At 47.9% G+C, this 20,785-nt stretch overlaps 1 protein-coding gene across 1 annotated transcript; it reads left to right on the forward strand.

Moving 5' to 3' along the window:
- Positions 1-2,380: 2,380 nt before the first annotated feature.
- Positions 2,381-20,564, forward strand: LOC142282742 (SCO-spondin-like; the record flags this gene model as incomplete). Its single annotated transcript, XM_075333020.1, has 10 exons — positions 2,381-2,450; positions 2,636-2,851; positions 14,332-14,499; positions 14,710-14,841; positions 14,982-15,222; positions 15,616-15,768; positions 15,844-15,890; positions 19,238-19,408; positions 20,113-20,283; positions 20,498-20,564. Coding segments are annotated over exons 2-10 (1,187 nt in total), but the record flags the coding sequence as incomplete, so codon positions are not given.
- Positions 20,565-20,785: the final 221 nt, after the last annotated feature.

Genomic DNA, 20,785 nt, shown 5'->3' on the forward strand with positions numbered 1-20,785 from the left:
TTCCCTCCCTCTTGTTCTTCCTTCTCCTTCCCTCCCTCTTGTTCTTCTTTCTCCTTCCCTCCCTCTTGTTCTTCTTTCTCCTTCCCTCCCTCTTGTTCTTCTTTCTCCTTCCCTCCCTCTTGTTCTTCCTTCTCCTTCCCTCCCTCTTGTTCTTCCTTCTCCTTCCCTCCCTCCTTGTTCTTCCTTCTCCTTCCCTTCCTCTTGTTCTTCCTTCTCCTTCCCTCCCTCTTGTTCTTCTTTCTCGTTCCCCCTCTCTTGTTCTTCTCTCTTTTTCCCTCCCTCTTGTTCCTCTCTCTCCTTCCCTCCCTCTTGTTTTTCTTTCTCCTTCCCTCCCTCTTGTTCTTCTTTCTCCTTCCCTCCCTCTTGTTCTTATTTCACGTTCCCTCCCTCTTGTTCTTCTTTCTCCTTCCCTCCGTCTTGTTCTTCTTTCTCCTTCCCTCGCTCTTGTTCTTCTTTCTCCTTCCCTGCCTCTTGTTCTTCTTTCTCCTTCCCTCCCTCTTGTTCTTCTCTCTCCTTCCCTCCCTCTTGTTCTTCTCTCTCCTTCCCTCCCTCTTGTTCTTCTTTCTCCTTCCCTCCCTCTTGTTCTTCTTTCTCGTTCCCCCTCTCTTGTTCTTCTTTCTCCTTCCCTCCCTCTTGTTCTTCTTTCTCCTTCCCTCCGTCTTGTTCTTCCTTCTCCTTCCCTCCCTCTTGTTCTTCTTTCTCCTTCCCTCCCTCTTGTTCTTCTTTCTCCTTCCCTCCCTCTTGTTCTTCTTTCTCGTTCTCTTCCTCTTGTTCTTCTTTCTCCTTCCCTCCCTCTTGTTCTTCTTTCTCGTTCCGTCTCACTTCTTCTTCTTTCTCGTTCCCTCCCTCTTGTTCTTTTTTCTCCTTCCCTCCCTCTTGTTTTTCTTTCTCGTTCCGTCTCACTTCTTCTTCTTTCTCGTTCCCTCCCTCTTGTTCTTTTTTCTCCTTCCCTCCCTCTTGTTCTTCTCTCTCCTTCCCTCCCTCTTGTTTTTCTTTCTCCTTCCCTCCCTCTTGTTCTTCTTTCTCCTTGCCTCCCTCTTGTTCTTCTTTCCAGTTCCCTCCCTCTTGTTCTTCTTTCTCCTTCCCTCCCTCTTGTTCTTCTCTCTCCTTCCCTCCCTCTTGTTCTTCTCTCTCCTTCCCTCCCTCTTGTTCTTCTCTCGTTTCCTCCCTTTTGTTCTTCTTTTTCCTTCCCTCCCTCTTGTTCTTCTTTCTCGTTCCCTCCCTCTTGTTCTTCTTTCCAGTGCCCTCCCTCTTGTTCTTCTCTCTCCTTCCCTCCCTCTTGTTCTTCTCTCTCCTTCCCTCCCTCTTGTTCTTCTTTCCAGTGCCCTCCCTCTTGTTCTTCTCTCTCCTTCCCTCCCTCTTGTTCTTCTCTCTCCTTCCCTCCCTCTTGTTCTTCTTTCTCGTTTCCTCCCTTTTGTTCTTCTTTCTCCTTCCCTCCCTCTTGTTCTTCTTTCTCCTTCCCTCCCTCTTGTTCTTCTTTCCAGTGCCCTCCCTCTTGTTCTTCTTTCTCCTTGCCTCCCTCTTGTTCTTCTTTCTCCTTCCCTCCCTTTTGTTCTTCTTTTTCCTTCCCTCCCTCTTGTTCTTCTCTCGTTTCCTCCCTTTTGTTCTTTTTCCTCGTTCCCTCCCTCTTGTTCTTCTTTCCAGTGCCCTCCCTCTTGTTCTTCTTTCTCCTTGCCTCCCTCTTGTTTTTCTCTCTCCTTCCCTCCCTCTTGTTCTTCTCTCTCCTTCCCTCCTTCTTGTTCTTCTCTCGTTTCCTCCCTCTTGTTCTTCTCTCGTTTCCTCCCTTTTGTTCTTCTTTCTCGTTCCCTCCCTCTTGTTCTTCTTTCCAGTGCCCTCCCTCTTGTTCTTCTTTCTCCTTCCCTCCCTCTTGTTCTTCTCTCTCCTTCCCTCCCTCTTGTTCTTCTCTCGTTTCCTCCCTTTTGTTCTTCTTTTTCCTTCCCTCCCTCTTGTTCTTCTTTCTCGTTCCCTCCCTCTTGTTCTTCTTTCTCTTTCCCTCCCTCTTGTTCTTCTCTCTCCTTCCCTCCCTCTTGTTCTTCTCTCTCCTTCCCTCCCTCTTGTCCTTCTTTTTCCTTCCCTCCCTCTTGTTCTTCTTTCTCGTTCCCTCCCTCTTGTTCTTCTTCTTTCTCCTTGCCTCCCTCTTGTTCTTCTTTCTCCTTCCCCCTCTCTTGTTCTTCTTTCTCTTTCCCTCCCTCTTGTACTTCTTCCTCTCCATCTAGGACTCAGCCAAGTCCCTGGAGAAGCTCATTGTCAGTGAATTATTTGAATGCTCTGATCCTATGTAGGCCGTGGGGAGGAGCTGAGTGTCTGGTCGTTGTGGACGCCATGTTCTAAGAGCTGCTCGGATATCCACTATCCTGCAGTGAAAACCCGCTCCCGATACTGCCCCCGAGGAAGCAACTGTACAGGAGAGACGTACCAGGAGGATGTGTGTAACCTGCCCCAATGTACCGGTAATTCCTCCCTGATCCCCAGCCCAGGAGTGTCCTCCAGTCACCTCCAGAGCTGCAGACACTATTCTGCTTTTACATCGTGTCTTATCCAGTCATGTCCAGATATTCGCTTATTATTCTGCTGTTCCATAATCTGCAGCTCTGGATGTGAGTGAAGTGGCAGTTTGCTTGTCTCCCGATGTCAGGTCCGGACTCTCCCCTCTGTGACTCGGAGGACTGTTGGGGCAGGAACTGTTCGTGGAACCCCTGGTCGGAATGGGGTGAGTGTTCTCGATCTTGTGGTGTCGGACAGCAGAGACGTTTCCGTACATACAACCCCCCGGGAGACAGAGGCCTGTGGTGCGAGGACGTCCTCACCGGACATATGGAGCGGCGCTTCTGTAACCTGCAGGCCTGCAAAGGTAAGAGCTGTAAGGGAAATACACTCCTTCTACACCATTGGAGCTTCAAATTAGTAAGATTTGTTTTACGAGTGCTTGGGAAATTAATACAACACACATGCTTTGTGGTGTACTGAAAGTTTCTGCTTTATTACATCATGGGACCAGTGTATATAGTATCCCAAACAAAGAAATAACTCCTCAGAACTATGCACCAATAAGAGCGGCAGGGGTGTGTAGAAAAGTGAAACTTCCCGCCCATCAGTGTAAACTGAGCCCTATGATATCATTCAGTTATAAGACAAGATGGAAACTATAAGAACAAAATGGATTGTATCCTCTCACAATCCCCCTTTTGTGACTAATTATGAGTATATCAGGAGGTATATAGGAGCGCGCTACCTGAGTCGTCGGGAATTTCCTACCTGCTTCACCCCAGTTCCCTACCTGGATACCCATAATTATATCACAACACTAATGGATCTTTTCTTGTCTCGTTTCCATCTCCTACGACCAGGAGATATTTGACTGGATTTCCCTTACTCATGGACCTGATACATACACTGACACGCAAGACAATCCCAGTTATATACATGTGTGTGTTATCCATGAAAATCACCCACTTTAACCCTTAAACTAATTGGTTAGTTCAGGACAGAGAATGTTTCTCCCACCATGAGACCTTGTTTGTGTCGTGTTCCTGTAACCATTGTTCCCTTATTTTGGCTATTTCCCGTCTATATGCCCCAATCTGAAGATATACCATAAGGTCCTATATGAGATAGTCCAGCACTATGTGTGTTGTGACCCTCATTCTGCGGCTGCTGTGTATCCAGATGGTTTTTTGTCAAGCTTCTCGGTAGTTTCGTGTGGTTAGAAGGTGGATCGGCCCATCTGATCTTGGCTCATGGCTCTTTCTCACTTGTCTTTTTAGGATCTAGTCTCCTGGCTTGAGACAACGTACTACTGGCTCTGATTAAGGCTCTGTAATTGGAGAATACACCTGTTTATCACCCTATTTAGTCAATCATATAAGGCTCATACATCACTGGTCACTATATCCTGCTGTATGTGAAGTATCTGTGGGAAATATAATCATGTTCTCGGTGCTAAACTAAAAATATCTTATATAGAGACCGATTTATTAAAAACAGAATGCAAAATATGCATTCGGTCCACGACTTGCCAGTTTCCACCTTTTCACCTTCTGTATTTTTACCTTGACTGTCCCATTCAGCCTTTCCATCTCCGTATAAAATATGCACTTTTACCACTTACGGAAACCCATTTTTACATACCACCTCCATCATGTGCTTTTCAGCAATAATGTCGTTTTCTGCACGGGAATGCCTCACATCAAGCCTGGAAAAAATGTCCACAACATGCCCAAACTTATGTAAACCTACTCATGGTATACGGATGTAATCAGTCTGCAATCTCTGAAATGGGTAGAGTGGATGAGGGGTGTTTCTGTGGGATCTTTACAGGTTTTCCTACCTTGTTTTGGGCACACGTCTTACAAGACTGGGTGTGTCTGGCCACCTGGGTACTGAACCTTGGTGCCTTGTCTAACAAAGCACACACTGATAACTGTCTTTCACAGATGTGTTAGTCGATGGATTACCTTGGCCATCATTGAGTAGAGCGCTCATGGCAGAGAAAGCTTACCGCCCCTTATCCACAGACTTTCCTCAGTCAGCTGGCTCCCTTGTCTCACACTCTATTCCATATTGAATTGCTTGTTCCTGTTGGGATTTAAGAACATCAGGATTGACAGGTGCCATGGAAGTGACAGGTGCCACTGAGGTGCTTGTCTGTATCGGTAAAAGATTCTCAACTCTAGGCCTTTTTTTGCTGCTTCCTTGTCGGCTGCATCTGTGCGAGCATCTCCTCTGGCTCCATCATTGCCAGCTCAGGTGTGAGCTTTATCTTCACTATACTAGGCTCATTTGATAACAGGAGAGCCTCAATCAGGGCTTATATGCTCTCTGTGGTCTTTATAGATTTATCATGTGACATTGGGAAAGATCTACCGCCTACATACACATTTGACTATCTTTCCCTTTTCCGCTCTACATGCCTCAGAGAGGGAATCTTCATCTCTGCCTCCTGTACCGATAGGAGGGGGGAGTGGTTTAACTTTTTATTCTGATCCATCTATGGAAAAAAACCTACAAAAATGCGTTAGATCATTACATAACATTAGCTCTGACAGTTAGTGGTCATCTGTACTCTACATGGCTGAAAGCACTACATAAGTAACATAGGTCAAGATTTTCCTATTTTTCACTTTCTCATTTAGCGGACATGTTTCTTACTAATCCCGGAAATATGACTGTTGTGGGGAAAGAGCCAGTTTCAGGGTCTCTCTAGTATGCTTGTCTGCTGCACCCTCCACTGTTGGAGAATATAATAGGTGACATACATTTGTCCCCCCTTTTTGAATTCAGTATCCTCTTTATAGCTGGATTCAAAACTGTGTATTATTTGAGTTCCCCTATTATGGCATGAGGAAAGGCACATTGCATCTAAATTATCATTTAGTCTATAATATATATATATATATATATATATATATATATATATATATATATATATATATATATATATATATATATATATATATATATATATATATATATATATATATATATATATATATATATACAGTGCCTACAAGTAGTCTTCAACCCCCTGCAGATTTAGCAGGTTTGATAAGATGCAAATAAGTTAGAGCCTGCAAACTTCAAGCAAGAGCAGGATTTATTAACAGATGCATAAATCTTACAAACCAACAAGTTATGTTGCTCAGTTAAATTTTAATACATTTTCAACATAAAAGTGTGGGTCAATTATTATTCAACCCCTAGGTTTAATATTTTGTGGAATAACCCTTGTTTGCAATTACAGCTAATAATCGTCTTTTATAAGACCTGATCAGGCCGGCACAGGTCTCTGGAGTTATCTTGGCCCACTCCTCCATGCAGATCTTCTCCAAGTTATCTAGGTTCTTTGGGTGTCTCATGTGGACTTTAATCTTGAGCTCCTTCCACAAGTTTTCAATTGGGTTAAGGTCAGGAGACTGACTAGGCCACTGCAACACCTTGATTTTTTTCCCTCTTGAACCAGGCCTTGGTTTTCTTGGCTGTGTGCTTTGGGTCGTTGTCTTGTTGGAAGATGAAATGACAACCCATCTTAAGATCCTTGATGGAGGAGCGGAGGTTCTTGGCCAAAATCTCCAGGTAGGCCGTGCTATCCATCTTCCCATGGATGCGGACCAGATGGCGAGGCCCCTTGGCTGAGAAACAGCCACACAGCATGATGCTGCCACCACCATGCTTGACTGTAGGGATGGTATTCTTGGGGTCGTATGCAGTGCCATCCAGTCTCCAAACGTCACGTGTGTGGTTGGCACCAAAGATCTCGATCTTGGTCTCATCAGACCAGAGAACCTTGAACCAGTCTGTCTCAGAGTCCTCCAAGTGATCATGAGCAAACTGTAAACGAGCCTTGACATGACGCTTTGAAAGTAAAGGTACCTTACGGGCTCGTCTGGAACGGAGACCATTGCGGTGGAGTATGTTACTTATGGTATTGACTGAAACCAACGTCCCCACTGCCATGAGATCTTCCCGGAGCTCCTTCCTTGTTGTCCTTGGGTTAGCCTTGACTCTTCGGACAAGCCTGGCCTCGGCACGGGTGGAAACTTTCAAAGGCTGTCCAGGACGTGGAAGGCTAACAGTAGTTCCATAAGCCTTCCACTTCCGGATGATGCTCCCAACAGTGGAGACAGGCAGGCCCAACTCCTTGGAAAGGGTTTTGTACCCCTTGCCAGCCTTGTGACCCTCCATGATCTTGTCTCTGATGGCCTTGGAATGCTCCTTTGTCTTTCCCATGTTGACCAAGTATGAGTGCTGTTCACAAGTTTGGGGAGGGTCTTAATTAGTCAGAAAAGGCTGGAAAAAGAGATAATTAATCCAAACATGTGAAGCTCATTGTTCTTTGTGCCTGAAATACTTCTTAATACTTTAGGGGAACCAAACAGAATTCTTGTGGTTTATTTAATCGTATGAACGTATATCTTACCATCATATAAAAATAAACACCAGACAATAGACAGTGATTGAAAAATATCAAAAGGATAAAAATCAAATTTGAATATCAAGATTTTCTATATATGCAATAGCGTTATCATTTACAATATAGAAATCCTTCTTGTCACCATGGTAGGATCTCAGGGGGCACTCCTCAGCAATGTGTTGGATAGTTTGACGATCTGCTCCACAGTCACAGGTCGGAGAGTCAGATTTTCCCCACTTATACATAAAATCTGCACAGACGCCAAAGTTTGTTCTGATACGATTTAGAGTAACCCATGTTTTCCTTGGTAGATTGAAGCCTGGTGGAGGGTTTTGTAAATTAGGGAACATTTGGGGATCACCTTCTACTACATTGACCCAAAGTTCTCGCCATTTCTCCTCTAAATTGAAGTTTTGTTCATGCAAGGTGATTGCAGTTCGGATGGGTGGATGTCTTGATTTCAATCGTTGTATTGTAACATCTCTGATATTTTGGTGTATTGGAAGTTTTTCATTATTCACTACTTTAGTGTACTCTTTAAGTAGAAGCTTTTGTCTTCTTAGATTTGCGGGTGCGATATGACTCAGCACAGGTAACCAGTGAACAGGTGTAGGTCTAATAGCACCAGATATTATACGCAAAGAGTTGTTCAGCTGAGTGTCAATTAAGTTTACATGACAGCTATTTAACCATGCTGGAGCACAGTATTCTGCAGCAGAGTACACCACGGCAAGAGTAGATGTTCTCAAAACAGATGTTGCCGAGCCCCATGAGGATCCACAAAGTTTCTGAATAATATTATTACGTGCTTTCAGTTTCTGTGCCAATTTATCCAGATGGGATTTAAAAGTTAGACTTCTATCAAGGGTTACACCTAAGTACTTAGGATTGAAATTGTGTTTAACAGATTGGCCTTCAAATTGTACTTTAAGTTCAGTCTTGGCACTTGCATTGTGTAAATGAAAGCAACAAACTTCCATTTTTGAAGGGTTAGGTTTTAATCTCCATTGTCGGAAGTACTTTCCCATTACACTAAGATCTTTTGTAAGAACGTCCTCTGCTTCCTCCATTGTTTTGCTTACCATAGCAAGTGCCCAGTCATCGGCATATCCAAATTTCCGTGACACTGTTTTAGGAATATCAGCTAGGTACAGGGCAAACAGGAGAGGTGCCAGCACTGATCCCTGGGCCAGTCCGTTGTTTAAAGATTTCTTACAACTGGTTGAATCGCCCATAATAAGATGAAAAGTTCAATTTGCAATCATATTGTTCAAGAGGTACATCATTTTCTTACATGGAATCACCTTCAGAAATTTATATAAAAGTCCTTCCCTCCACACAGTATCATATGCGGCAGAGAGATCGATAAACGCCACTGAAGCTTTCTTGTTCTTCTGAAATTCAGCTTCAATGAGAGTTGTCAAAGCTAAGACTTGGTCACTACAGTTTCGAGCAGGTCTGAAGCCGGCTTGCTCTATAGGTATTGAGTCGAAAATCTTTAGACTGATCTTGTTATATATTAAGCGTTCTAAGAGCTTATATAAGCAACTCAACAAGGCAATGGGTCTATAGCTTGATGGATTATCTTCAGGCTTCCCAGGTTTTAACAATGCAATTATTTTGGCATGTTTTAATTTACTAGGGACTTGAGCATTCTCCATAATATCTGAGAAGAACTTTGCCATCCATTTTTTCGCATAAGGTCCACAGTTTTTGAGAAATTCAGGATGGATCCCATCAGAGCCGGGAGCTTTGTTAATTTTAGTTTCAGCAAGGGCAATTTCAATGTCACAGGTTGTAAAAGCACGTGAGTATTCTTCAGATGGCGCCACTGATGATTTTAGTAGCTTAAACTTACTTTTAACTTCTATGGTGTGAGCTCGGTCTTTTGGGCTTCTTGATATGTTCACAATATGTGCTGCAATTTGATTTGAAGTTATAGAATTCGTTTTGTGTTTTACTTTACGATTTCCTTCTAGTTTTCTTAAAAGAGACCATGCTTTTCTGCTGGACCTTTTAAAGTCCAAATTCTCAACTGTTTCCATCCATTTAATACAACGTGCTGCATTCAGTTTGTTCAACAATTCCTCACCAATTTCCCCATCTTCACTCTCAAGAAATTGTCTGTACAGTTGTTCACATTCATCAGACCATCCTGGGATATATTCTTTGCGAAAGCCACGTGGTATTGATTTCTTTGCAGCTGTAATAACTGCTTTACAAAACCGTTCATAGTTTTTACTGATTGGTGGTATCCATCCGATACACTTATCAAGATGATCTGCAAACTTCTTCCAGTTGGCTTTGGCAAGGTTCCATCGAGGACGCGGATACGATGTTACAAGAGGAATAGATACTCCAATGGTGATGATGACAGGGCGATGCTGGCTACGAGGGAAATGTTTGACAACACATCGAGATGTAGACAAAGGTTGATTGTTTCTATTGCGTGAGACAAAACATAAGTCAGGATTGTATCCTCTCTGCCAGGCTGCTGACTGGAAAGTTGGAAAGTCCTTTGCATCAAAAACGAGGAATATATTATGCGCTTCAGACCAGTTTACTAGATACTCGCCATTGTCATCGTTGCTAGCATATTGCCAAAGCTCGTGGTGGCTATTAAAATCTCCTATGTATACAGTAGGGTGTGGGTGAACATGAATGACTTCTGTGGGCCATTGTACTGCAGGAGGCTTGTAAATATTAACAATTGTGATATCGCCAACTTTGCTCACAACTTCATGGATGTCATTTTCAACAGATGTAGATACAAGCATTGTGTTTTCAATGTTACTTTTCACATATGTGGCTACACCGTAATGAGAGTCATATGTAGCACCACTTAGATCAAAGCCATAGATGGAGCCACGAACTAGGAGTTGATCTTCATTTTCAACATGCATTCTTGTGGTTTGAGGGGTTGAATAATAAATGACCCTCTGAATAAACTTTTCACAATTTAAAAAAAAAATAAAAAAAGAAATAACATTCTTTTTTGCTGCATTTCACACTTCCAGGCTGATCTACAGTCCAAATGTCACAATGCCAAGTTAATTCCGAATGTGTAAACCTGCTAAATCTGCAGGGGGTTGAATACTACTTGTAGGCACTGTGTATATATTATATATATATATATATATATATATATATATATATATATATATATATATATAATATAGCACTATGTATACTGTAAACTATATCTGTGAAGGGAGAAAAACAAAATAAAATACTGTCAATCTATGAGTAGAGGCACAAAATAAAAATGTATTTTCTAAGTAAATCACCATAAAATGCTTTGATGATTTTTTTTTTCTGCAAAGTTAATGTAATCATTGGGGTAGGATCAGTAAAATAAAAACAAATTATTGGTAATTTATTTTGTCAATTCCTTAATTCTCACAGTTGAACAGACAATAAGACCTTGCTCTACAAGTTTGGAGGGGTGGCATTCCAATCTTATCTCTTCCAGAGTGGTGTTACGTCACCACCGGAGTCCGCTCCATCGACTTCTTCTCCGATCACCAGGCGACGCCCTGTTCCTGCCGTGGATGGTGATGGGAGAGGAGTCGATGCCAGCGGCGCCGGTGGGTGCAGGCTCCGTTCATCCACTGGTCTGGGTTTCCTGGGGATCTGCAGTGCCAATGGCTGACTGTAGGTGGCGGGTGTCTCCCAGCTGAGGTACCATCATTCAGCTACAGCCTATGGGAAGACACCACGCCCTTTTTAATTCCTCTCCTGTCTGCTGACTTCTGCCAGAGATAGTTCTGAGAATTCTGGCTCCTGTTTCGTCCTGTGATTTCGTGTGCTGACTTCTGCGTGTTTTCTGACTACCCTTCTGCCTGCTGTTTTTTTACCTCGCTGCCTGATCCGGATTTGACCACTGCTTGTTTTCTGATTACATCCTTGTCTGCCGATTCTGTCCCTGTTCTGCTATTCCTGGTTTGACCCTGCCTGACGACTACTCTCATTGGACTGCAGCCTTCCACAGGTAGTGATCTCCAGGTCCCTGTGTAATTCCAAATCCCTGTATAGGGGTTAAAGGGTTTCAGGGTTCTGGGGGTCCTGCTTGGCGAGTGGCTTCCCTCTAGTCTGTCCATTACAGCCCGTCTGAGTCTGTGGATCCAGGCAGGCGTTACAGGTGGTTGTTTTCCTACTAGAAGTAGAGTTAAAAATCCTCATCTTCCCTTGTTCAAAGTTGGAGTAAAGTCCTGCTCCTCTTCCCTCCTCCCTTTTTGGGCAGAGTTAAAAAAACAAAATGTATCTGTTTTAAGTTTGGAGCAGCTTCTGCCCCTCCCCTCAGCCAAATACCAAAGGGGGTTTTGTATCTTTTCTCTTCAAAATACATCTCTGTTGGATCTATTTAATTCTCTTACAAATGAATGAAATAGCTTCTATCATCTCTTTGGGGTACGTCCTTTAAGATTTTTGGATTGTTCCCCCTATTCTTTCAGATATGATGCTGCAGGACTTTAAAATACTGATCATTTTATTTGGGCAGTTACACATTGCTATTTTGTATTTACCAATTCTTCAAGGTTTTCACTTATTTATATCAGACTTGCGTTTATTGGATGTCTGATTAAGCGAATATACTATTTAAATGTTTTAGTCGTTAATGTAAGGAAAAGCCCAAAAAAAGTTTATAGGGGGTGGAATTTCAACTTTGAAAGATAGAACTATTGACAGGGGCCTGGCTAAGCTGGCGGTTTGCTGGGAGTGTCTGCATTACTATGCAGTTATGTGCTTTGCTATTTGCTACTATTCTATGAACGCCTACATTTATGCATGATTCGTATGAAGCATACAACAAAGGATCCACCCTTCAGGGATTCAAAATCACAAAGAGATCTTAAATTTAAAACTTCCTATAGTCTCACCAAGCTGAAAGAATCCCAAAAATCTCAGACTATCAGAAAGTGCTTTAACATAGTAAGCCCAGCAGAATTACTTGTTCATCTAGCAGTCAGGTTTTGTTTTTCCTTCCTTTGCAGCTGCCCAGGATCTGCCTAGATCCCACCCTATAGATATGGGGGCAGTGGTGTCTGTCTCTGCTCCGGCTACTCTTTTTGTTAGAATAATCATTGATCAGACCATTTTAGAGACTGAACTTGGGTATTGATCACTCCACAATCTGATCATAGATTCTGTACGATACATAATACACACGGCTATCGTACTGGTCCATTTATCAAAACATTTATACAATATATAATTTTGTCTACAAACCTTTGAACAGCAGCCCAAGCTCTAGCCACTCTGTAACTCCCTGTATGGATCACCCATCTTCTGTCTATTTCAACAGGTACACCAAAAAGATTCAGAGAGTCAAAACCAGCGAGGACTTCTACCTTTCGCTATGGCCCTTCTCTTTGTCTTTTTACATACCTGACCATTTGGTCACAGAAATACCGCCAACCGCCACGGCTGGTGGTCGGAACCATATGGGTTTCCTTTTGGCTATAGCATGCTACTGTCAGCATTCATCAACATCAATACAATCCACCAGTGTTACAATCCAACCCCACAGATCAATGACCAGTACAATGCTAAATCCACATTTACACGCTGATCACATCCCATGCACACAGTTCACAAAGGCATAGGTAACTTTCTCAGTTCTTGGACCAGACTATTTAATACAAAATAACTCACCTGGATGAAAACTAGATCAAACTCTCATGAAAGTAAGGCAAGTGTAAGAATTAAGCTTCTTACCTTATGCTGCAGCTATAAGCATTACTATTCCCAGAGGACTGATTCTCACTCGAGATCCAGATGGCATAATGTCTGTCTCTCTCCCTGTTGAGGCACCATGTTTGTGAGTGACGTACACTCCTTCTATGCCATTGAAACTCCAAATTAGTAAGATTTTGTTTTACGAGCGCTCGGGAAATCATTGCAGCACACGCTTTGTGGTGTACTGAAAGTTTTTTGCTTTATTACATCATGTGACCAGTTTATATAGTATCTCAAAGAAAGCAATAACTCCTCAGAACTGTGCACCAATAGGAGTTGCAGGGATATATAGATATGTGAAACTTCCCCGCCCATCAGTGTTAGCTGAGCCCTTTGATATTCAGTTATAAGACACGATGGTTTCTATAAGAACAAAATGGATTGTATTTTCTCACAGAGCAAAGAAATGTGTGGTGGTGGTGGCAGTAGTAATGATGGGGGAGGTGTCAGTGATGATGGGGCAATGATAATGGGGAGGTGGTAGTGATGAAGGGGCAGTGATGATGGGGGGGGGGGGGGGGGGGGGGGGGGGGGGGGGGGGGGGGGGGGGGGGGGGGGGGGGGGGGGGGGGGGGGGGGGGGGGGGGGGGGGGAGGGGGGGGGGGGGGGGGGGGGGGGGGGGGGGGGGGGGGGGGGGGGGGGGGGGGGGGGGGGGGCAGTGATGATGGGGGCAGGTGGCAGTGATGATGGTGTTAGTGACGGTGGTGGCAGTGATGATGATGGTGGCAGTGATGGTGATGGCAGTAATGATGGGGGTGGCAGTGATGATGACGATGATGGGAGTGGTGGTATCAGTGATGATGGGGGTTGTGGCTTAGATGATGGGATGGTGGCAGTGATGATAGTGATGGTGGCAGCAATGGTGGTGGCAGTCATGGTGGTGGTAGCTATGGTGTCAGTGATGATAGGAGTGGTGGCAGTGATGATGATGATGGTGGTGGCAGTGATGATGATGATGATGATGGTAGTTGACGGTGGTGGCAGTGATGATGATGGTGGTGGCAGTGATGATGATGACAGGTGTGGCAGTGATGATGATGATGACAGTTGTGGCAGTGATGATGATGGTGGTGGCAGTGATGATGATGACAGTTGTGGCAGTGATGATGATGATGACAGTTGTGGCAGTGATGATGATGATGGTGGTGGCAGTGATGATGATGACAGTTGTGGCAGTGATGATGATGGTGGTAATGATGGTGGTGGCAGTGATGATGATTACAGTTGTGGCAGTGATAATGATGACAGTGGTGGCAGTGAATGATGATGGTAGTAATGATGGTGGTGGCAGTGATGATGATGATGATAATGACGGTGGTGGCAGTGATAATGATGACGGTGGTGGCAGTAATGATGATGGTGGTAATTGACGGTGGTGGCATTCATGATGATGAGTTGTGGCAGGGATGATGGGAGTGGTAGTATCAGTGATGATGGGGGTTGTGGCTTGGATGGTGGCAGTGATGATAGTGATGGTGGCAGCGATGGTGGTGGTAGCTATGGTGGTGGCAGTGATGATGGTGGCAGTGATGATAGGAGTGGTGGCAGTGATGATGATGATGGTGGTGGCAGTGATGATAATGGTAATGACGGTGGAGGCAGTGATGATGATGACGGTCGTGGCAGTGGTGATGAAGGTGACATTCTTGGACTCTCTGCCCTCTTCTCCCCGTGTCCCTTTAGTTAATGGCATCTGGTCTAAGTGGAGCCCGTGGTCGTGGTGTGACCGCTCATGTGGTGGAGGGAGGTCCGTGAGGAGCAGGTCCTGTACCAGCCCACCACCAAAGAACGGAGGAAAGGATTGCACCGGAGAGAAGTACCAAGCACGGCTCTGTAACCCCCGGCCTTGTGGTAAGAGAGACAGGGACAGCGGGTGCCCAGCGCCTCGTCTGCACCGATACATTGCAGCTAATCAGGGCTGGTTCCCCCTCACTGACAGCAGGGATGGTGCAGATCAGAGCGTGAGTTCCAGGCTGATGGAGGATTATTAACATGGGACTGCACGGACCTTCTATGATGAAACCCCTGATGCCTCTTCCCCCTCTTGTGTCCCCCTTGTAGCGGATAGCTGCCCCCCGGGTATGGAGCAGGTGGAGTGCGCTAATCATTGCCCCCGTCGTTGTGCAGATCTTCAGCAGGGGATTGTGTGTCTGGACGCAGAGTGGTGTGAGCCGGGGTGCCGCTGCCCCTCAGGTCAGTCTCCCTCTGGTGGTGGGCTCTGGTTCGAACGGTGGTGGTGGGCAGTGGTGGCAAGCGTTGGTGGTGGTATGCAGCAGTGGTAGTGGTTGGTGGTGGCGGTCAAGGCGATGCTCACCCTCTCCTTATGTTTTCAGGGTCACTCGAGCAGGACGGTCAGTGTGTCCCCCTCAGCCAGTGTGAGTGCACCGACAGCCGGGGGCAGAGCTGGACCCCCCAAAGCTTCATACAGGACGACTGCAACAACTGCACCTGTACGGAAGGCCGACTGCAGTGCAGCACAGACCCCTGCGCCCACCCCCACTGTGCCTGGAGTCAGTGGTCTGCCTGGTCCCAGTGCTCCACCACCTGCAGAACAGGCAGCCAGGCACGCTTCAGGTGACTCCCAAAGTGTGCCCTGTAAATACCATCACCAGCTATGAAGCCCCCCAACACTGGCAGCCACAGTACCCCCCAACACTGCCGGCCACAGTACCCCCCAAACACTGCCGGCCACAGTGTCCCCTAGCTGCAGGCCACAGAACCCTCCGACACTGTCAGCTCTAGTGTCCCATGAGCCATTGCCTCACCTTGCAGTGGACTCCAAGCACACGAGGCCCTATTATTGACCTCAAGTCTAAGTATCAACCTCACAGCTGCGTCACAGAGCGCACAGCTGCAGATTGTCGCTGCCTCCTGACAGCATCACACACTTTTCCGGGACTCTCCGGCAGCTGCAGCCCCATGATGAGACCTGCACTCACTGTCACCCTGTTGTTGTGTTTTTGATAGATCTCCCATAACTGAGTCCAGCAGAAGTCACTGTCCTCCTCCAGAGCAGCAATCTCGCCCCTGTCACCTGGAGATGTGCCCCTCGCTGTGCCCGCACAATGGCTCGGAGTGGAATGTGGGCGACATGTGGCTGGTGGGAGAATGTCAGCAGTGGTCAGTATCTGCAGCCAGTCGTATCTGCTGGTCATCTCCTGGTATATCACTCACCATCGGTGTTTTATCCCCCAGTATCTGCACCCCGGAGGGCAATTACTGTCAGGACATCGAGTGCAGTGGTAAGGCCTCCTCAGAACATGTCTGCACTGCAGGGATAGAACTTCTCCATCCACTACAAGCTGATTTATCTATACCAGGAACCTCAGGGGCGGAGTCTATCTCCTCTAAACCACACGCACAATTACCACATACCTACACAATGCAGAGCAGTGTGTCAGCCTGGACCCCCAGAGACATCACCCCCCAATATATAGCCAGCAGTCCAGACCCCAGAGACACCACACCCCCAATATAGAGCCAGCAGGCGGACCCCAGAGACACCACACCCCCAATATAGAGCCAGCAGGCGGACCCCAGAGACACCACACCCCCAATGTAGAGCCAGCAGGCTGAACCCCAGAGACACCACACCCGCAATATATAGCCAGCAGTCCAGACCCCAGAGACACCACACCCCCTAATATAGAGCCAGCAGGCGGACCCCAGAGACACCACACCCCCAATATAGAGCCATCAGGTGGACCCCAGAGACACCACACCCCCTAATATAGAGCCAGCAGGCGGACCCCAGAGACACCACACCCCCAATATAGAGCCAGCAGGCGGACCCCAGAGACACCACACCCCCAATATAGAGCCAGCAGGTGGACCCCAGAGACACCACACCCCCTAATATAGAGCCAGCAGGCGGACCCCAGAGACACCACACCCCCAATATAGAGCCAGCAGGCGGACCCCAGAGACACCACACCCACAATATAGAGCCAGCAGGCTGAACTCCAGAGACACCACACCCCCAATATAGAGCCAGCAGGCTGAACTCCAGAGACACCACACCCCCAATATAGAGCCAGCAGGCTGAACTCCAGAGACACCACACCCCCAATATAGAACCAGCAGGTTGAACCCCAGAGACACCACACCCCCTAATATAGAGCCAGCAGGTTGAACCCCAGAGACACCACACCCCCTAATATAGAGCCAGCAGGCCGGACCCCCAGAGACACCACACCCCCTAATATAGAGCCAGCAGGCCGGACCCCCAGAGACACCACACCCACAATATAGAGCCAGCAGTCCAGACCTCAGAGACACCACACCCACAATATAGAGCCAGCAGGCGGACCCCAGAGACACCACACCCCCAATATATAGCCAGCAGTCCAGACCCCCAGAGATATCACACCCCCTAATATAGAGCCAGCAGGCCGGACCCCCAGAGACACCACACCCCCAATATAGAACCAGCAGGCTGAACCCCAGAGACATCACACCCCCAATATATAACCAGCAGGCAGACCCCCAGAGATATCACACCCCCTAATATAGAGCCAGCAGGCCAGACCCCAGAGACACCACACCCCCAATATATAGCCAGCAGTCCAGACCCCCAGAGATATCACACCCCCTAATATAGAGCCAGCAGGCCGGACCCCCAGAGACACCACACCCCCAATATAGAACCAGCAGGCTGAACCCCAGAGAAATCACACCCCCAATATAGAGCCAGCAGGCCAGACCCCAGAGACACCACACCCCCAATATAGAACCAGCAGGCGGCCCCCAGAGACACCACACCCCCAATATAGAACCAGCAGGCGGACCCCCAGAGACACCACACCCCCAATATAGAACCAGCAGGCGGACCCCCAGAGACATCACACCCCAATATAGAACCAGCAGGCGGACCACAGAGACACCACACCCCCTAATATAGAGCCAGCAGGCGGACCCCAGAGACACCACACCCCCAATATAGAACCAGCAGGCGGCCCCCAGAGACACCACACCCCCAATATAGAACCAGCAGGCGGACCCCCAGAGACACCACACCCCCAATATAGAACCAGCAGGCGGACCCCCAGAGACATCACACCCCAATATAGAACCAGCAGGCGGACCACAGAGACACCACACCCCCAATATAGAACCAGCAGGCGGCCTCCAGAGACACCACACCCCCAATATAGAACCAGCAGGCGGCCTCCAGAGACACCACACCCCCAATATAGAGCCAGCAGGCTGAACTCCAGAGACATCACACCCCAATATAGAACCAGCAGGCCGGATCCCAGAGACACCACACCCCCAATATAGAGCCAGCAGGCTGAACCCCAGAGACACCACACCCCCAATATAGAGCCAGCAGGCGGCTTCCAGAGACACCACACCCCCAATATAGAACCAGCAGGCGGCCTCCAGAGACACCACACCCCCAATATAGAGCCAGCAGGCGGACCCCAGAGACACCACACCCCCAATATAGAACCAACAGGTGGACCCCCAGAGACACCACACATCCAATATAGAACCAGCAGGCCGGATCCCAGAGACACCACACCCCCAATATAGAACCAGCAGGCGGACCCCCAGAGACACCACACCCCCAATATAGAACCAGCAGGCGGCCCCCAGAGACACCACACCCCCAATATAGAACCAGCAGGCGGCCTCCAGAGACATCACACCCCAATATAGAACCAGCAGGCCGGATCCCAGAGACACCACACCCCCAATATAGAGCCAGCAGGCTGAACCCCAGAGACACCACACCCCCAATATAGAGCCAGCAGGCGGCCTCCAGAGACACCACACCCCCAATATAGAACCAGCAGGCGGCCTCCAGAGACACCACACCCCCAATATAGAGCCAGCAGGCGGACCCCAGAGACACCACACCCCCAATATAGAACCAACAGGTGGACCCCCAGAGACACCACACCCCCAATATAGAACCAGCAGGCCGGATCCCAGAGACACCACACCCCCAATATAGAACCAGCAGGCGGACCCCCAGAGACACCACACCCCCAATATAGAACCAGCAGGCGGCCCCCAGAGACACCACACCCCCAATATAGAACCAGCAGGCGGACCCCCAGAGACACCACACCACCAATATAGAACCAGCAGGCGGCCCCCAGAGACACCACACCCCCAATATAGAACCAGCAGGCGGCCTCCAGAGACATCACACCCCCAATATAGAATCAGCAGGCGGCCCCCAGAGACTTCACACCGACAATATAGAACCAGCAGGCGGACCCCCATAGACACCACACCCCCTAATATAGAGCCAGGAGGCGGACCCCCAGAGACACCACACCCCCTAATATAGAACCAGCAGGCGGACCCCCAGAGACATCACACCCCCAATATAGAGCCAGCAGGCGGACCCCCAGAGACACCACACCCCCTAATATAGAACCAGCAGGCGGACCCCCAGAGACATCACACCCCCAATATACAGCCAGCAGGCAGACCCCCAGAGACATCACACCCCCAATATAGAGCCAGCAGGCCAGACCCCAGAGACATCACACCCCCAATATAGAGCCAGCAGGCCAGACCCCTAGAACGGCAGCGGGACGTTTATAATACATTGCTCCTCCTGTGCCCCCTCTAGTTAGTGGCTCGTGGACCCCGTGGTCTTCATGGTCAGGATGTCCAGTTACTTGTGGATCCGCAGTTCAGATTCGGAGCCGAGCTTGTATCAATCCTCCCCCCCGGAACAATGGTTCAGACTGCGAGGGTCCAGACACAGAGAGGCGGGAATGTACCAACCAGCCATGTGAGGGTGAGAAGAGTGGTCTGTGGTACTGACCCCGGCGGATGTCACTGGCATCTGACCGGATCGGGCATATCGGCGAGATTAGTATAATGTCAATTGGCAGTCAGGTGATAGTATACATTTATCATGGGAATGGGGCAGATCGTAGGAATCAGGGGATAGGGCAGATTATTAGAATTGGGTAAATGAGGATGGGGCAGAAGATCATAGGGATCAGAGGATGGGACAGATCACTGGGATTAGGGGATGGGGAAGATTATTAGAATTGTGAAAATAATGTGGATGGGGCAGATTGTAAGGATCAAAGGATCGGGCAGATCATAGGGATTAGGAGATGAGGCACATCATGGGGATTAGGGGATGGGGTAGGTCATAGGGATCAGGGGATAGGGAACATTGTTAGAATTGGTTAAATAATGGAGATGGAGCAGATTCCACGGATCCAGGGATGGGGGAGGTTGTAGGGATCCAGGGATGGGGGAGGTTGTAGGGATCCAGGGATGGAGGAGGTTGTAGGGATCCAGGGATGGGGGAGGTTGTAGGGATCCAGGGATGGAGGAGGTTGTAGGGATCCAGGGATGGGGGAAGTTGTAGGGATCCAGGGATGGGGGAGGTTGTAGGGATCGGTGATGGGGCAGATCGTAGGGATCAGGGATGGGGCAGATCGTAGGGATCGGGGGATGCTCACAATGATATGTCTCTCCCTGCAGGCAGCGCCCTCTGTGGCTGGACGGACTGGAGCGTCTGCTCCCGCAGCTGTGGTACTGGCCTCCGCAGCCGGACATGGCGCTGTGATTGCCGGAACACAGAGACCCCAAACCATGAGTGTGACAGCAGAGAGCGCGAGCAGACTGAGGCGTGCTACCTGCAGCCCTGTGAAGGTACATTGTAGTTCCTGGTCATACATGTACCTGTCCTGTAGTGATGGCTCCGGTCATACATGTACCTGTCCTGTAGTGATGGCTCTGGTCATACAAGTACCTGTCCTGTAGTGATGGCTCCGGTCATACATGTACCTGTCCTGATGGCTCTGGTCATACACTACCTGTTTTATATACATACGTCTATCTGTATATTATCTGGTCTGTTTGCCAGTGATCTGCTCCTGGGGTCCGTGGAGTCGGTGGTCCAACTGCTCCTGTCACTCATTGCTGCAGCATAGGTACCGGGAGGCTGTGGGCCCTGTATTTGAAGGAGACACATGTGATTCTCTTGGCTCTGAAGTTCTTCTTTGTAACACGTCCCAGTGCTCTGGTGAGAACAGTCATATCTTATAATGTTGTCTGGTGGGGCAAGTGATGACCTCAGGATGTGACCTGGGATGTGTTGTGACCTGACGATGTGACTCTGGGTATGTGGTGACGTTGAGAAGTGACCCAGGGC

This window comes from Anomaloglossus baeobatrachus, unplaced genomic scaffold (genome assembly GCF_048569485.1).
Source record: "Anomaloglossus baeobatrachus isolate aAnoBae1 unplaced genomic scaffold, aAnoBae1.hap1 Scaffold_5197, whole genome shotgun sequence".
Lineage (NCBI taxonomy): Eukaryota > Metazoa > Chordata > Amphibia > Anura > Aromobatidae > Anomaloglossus > Anomaloglossus baeobatrachus.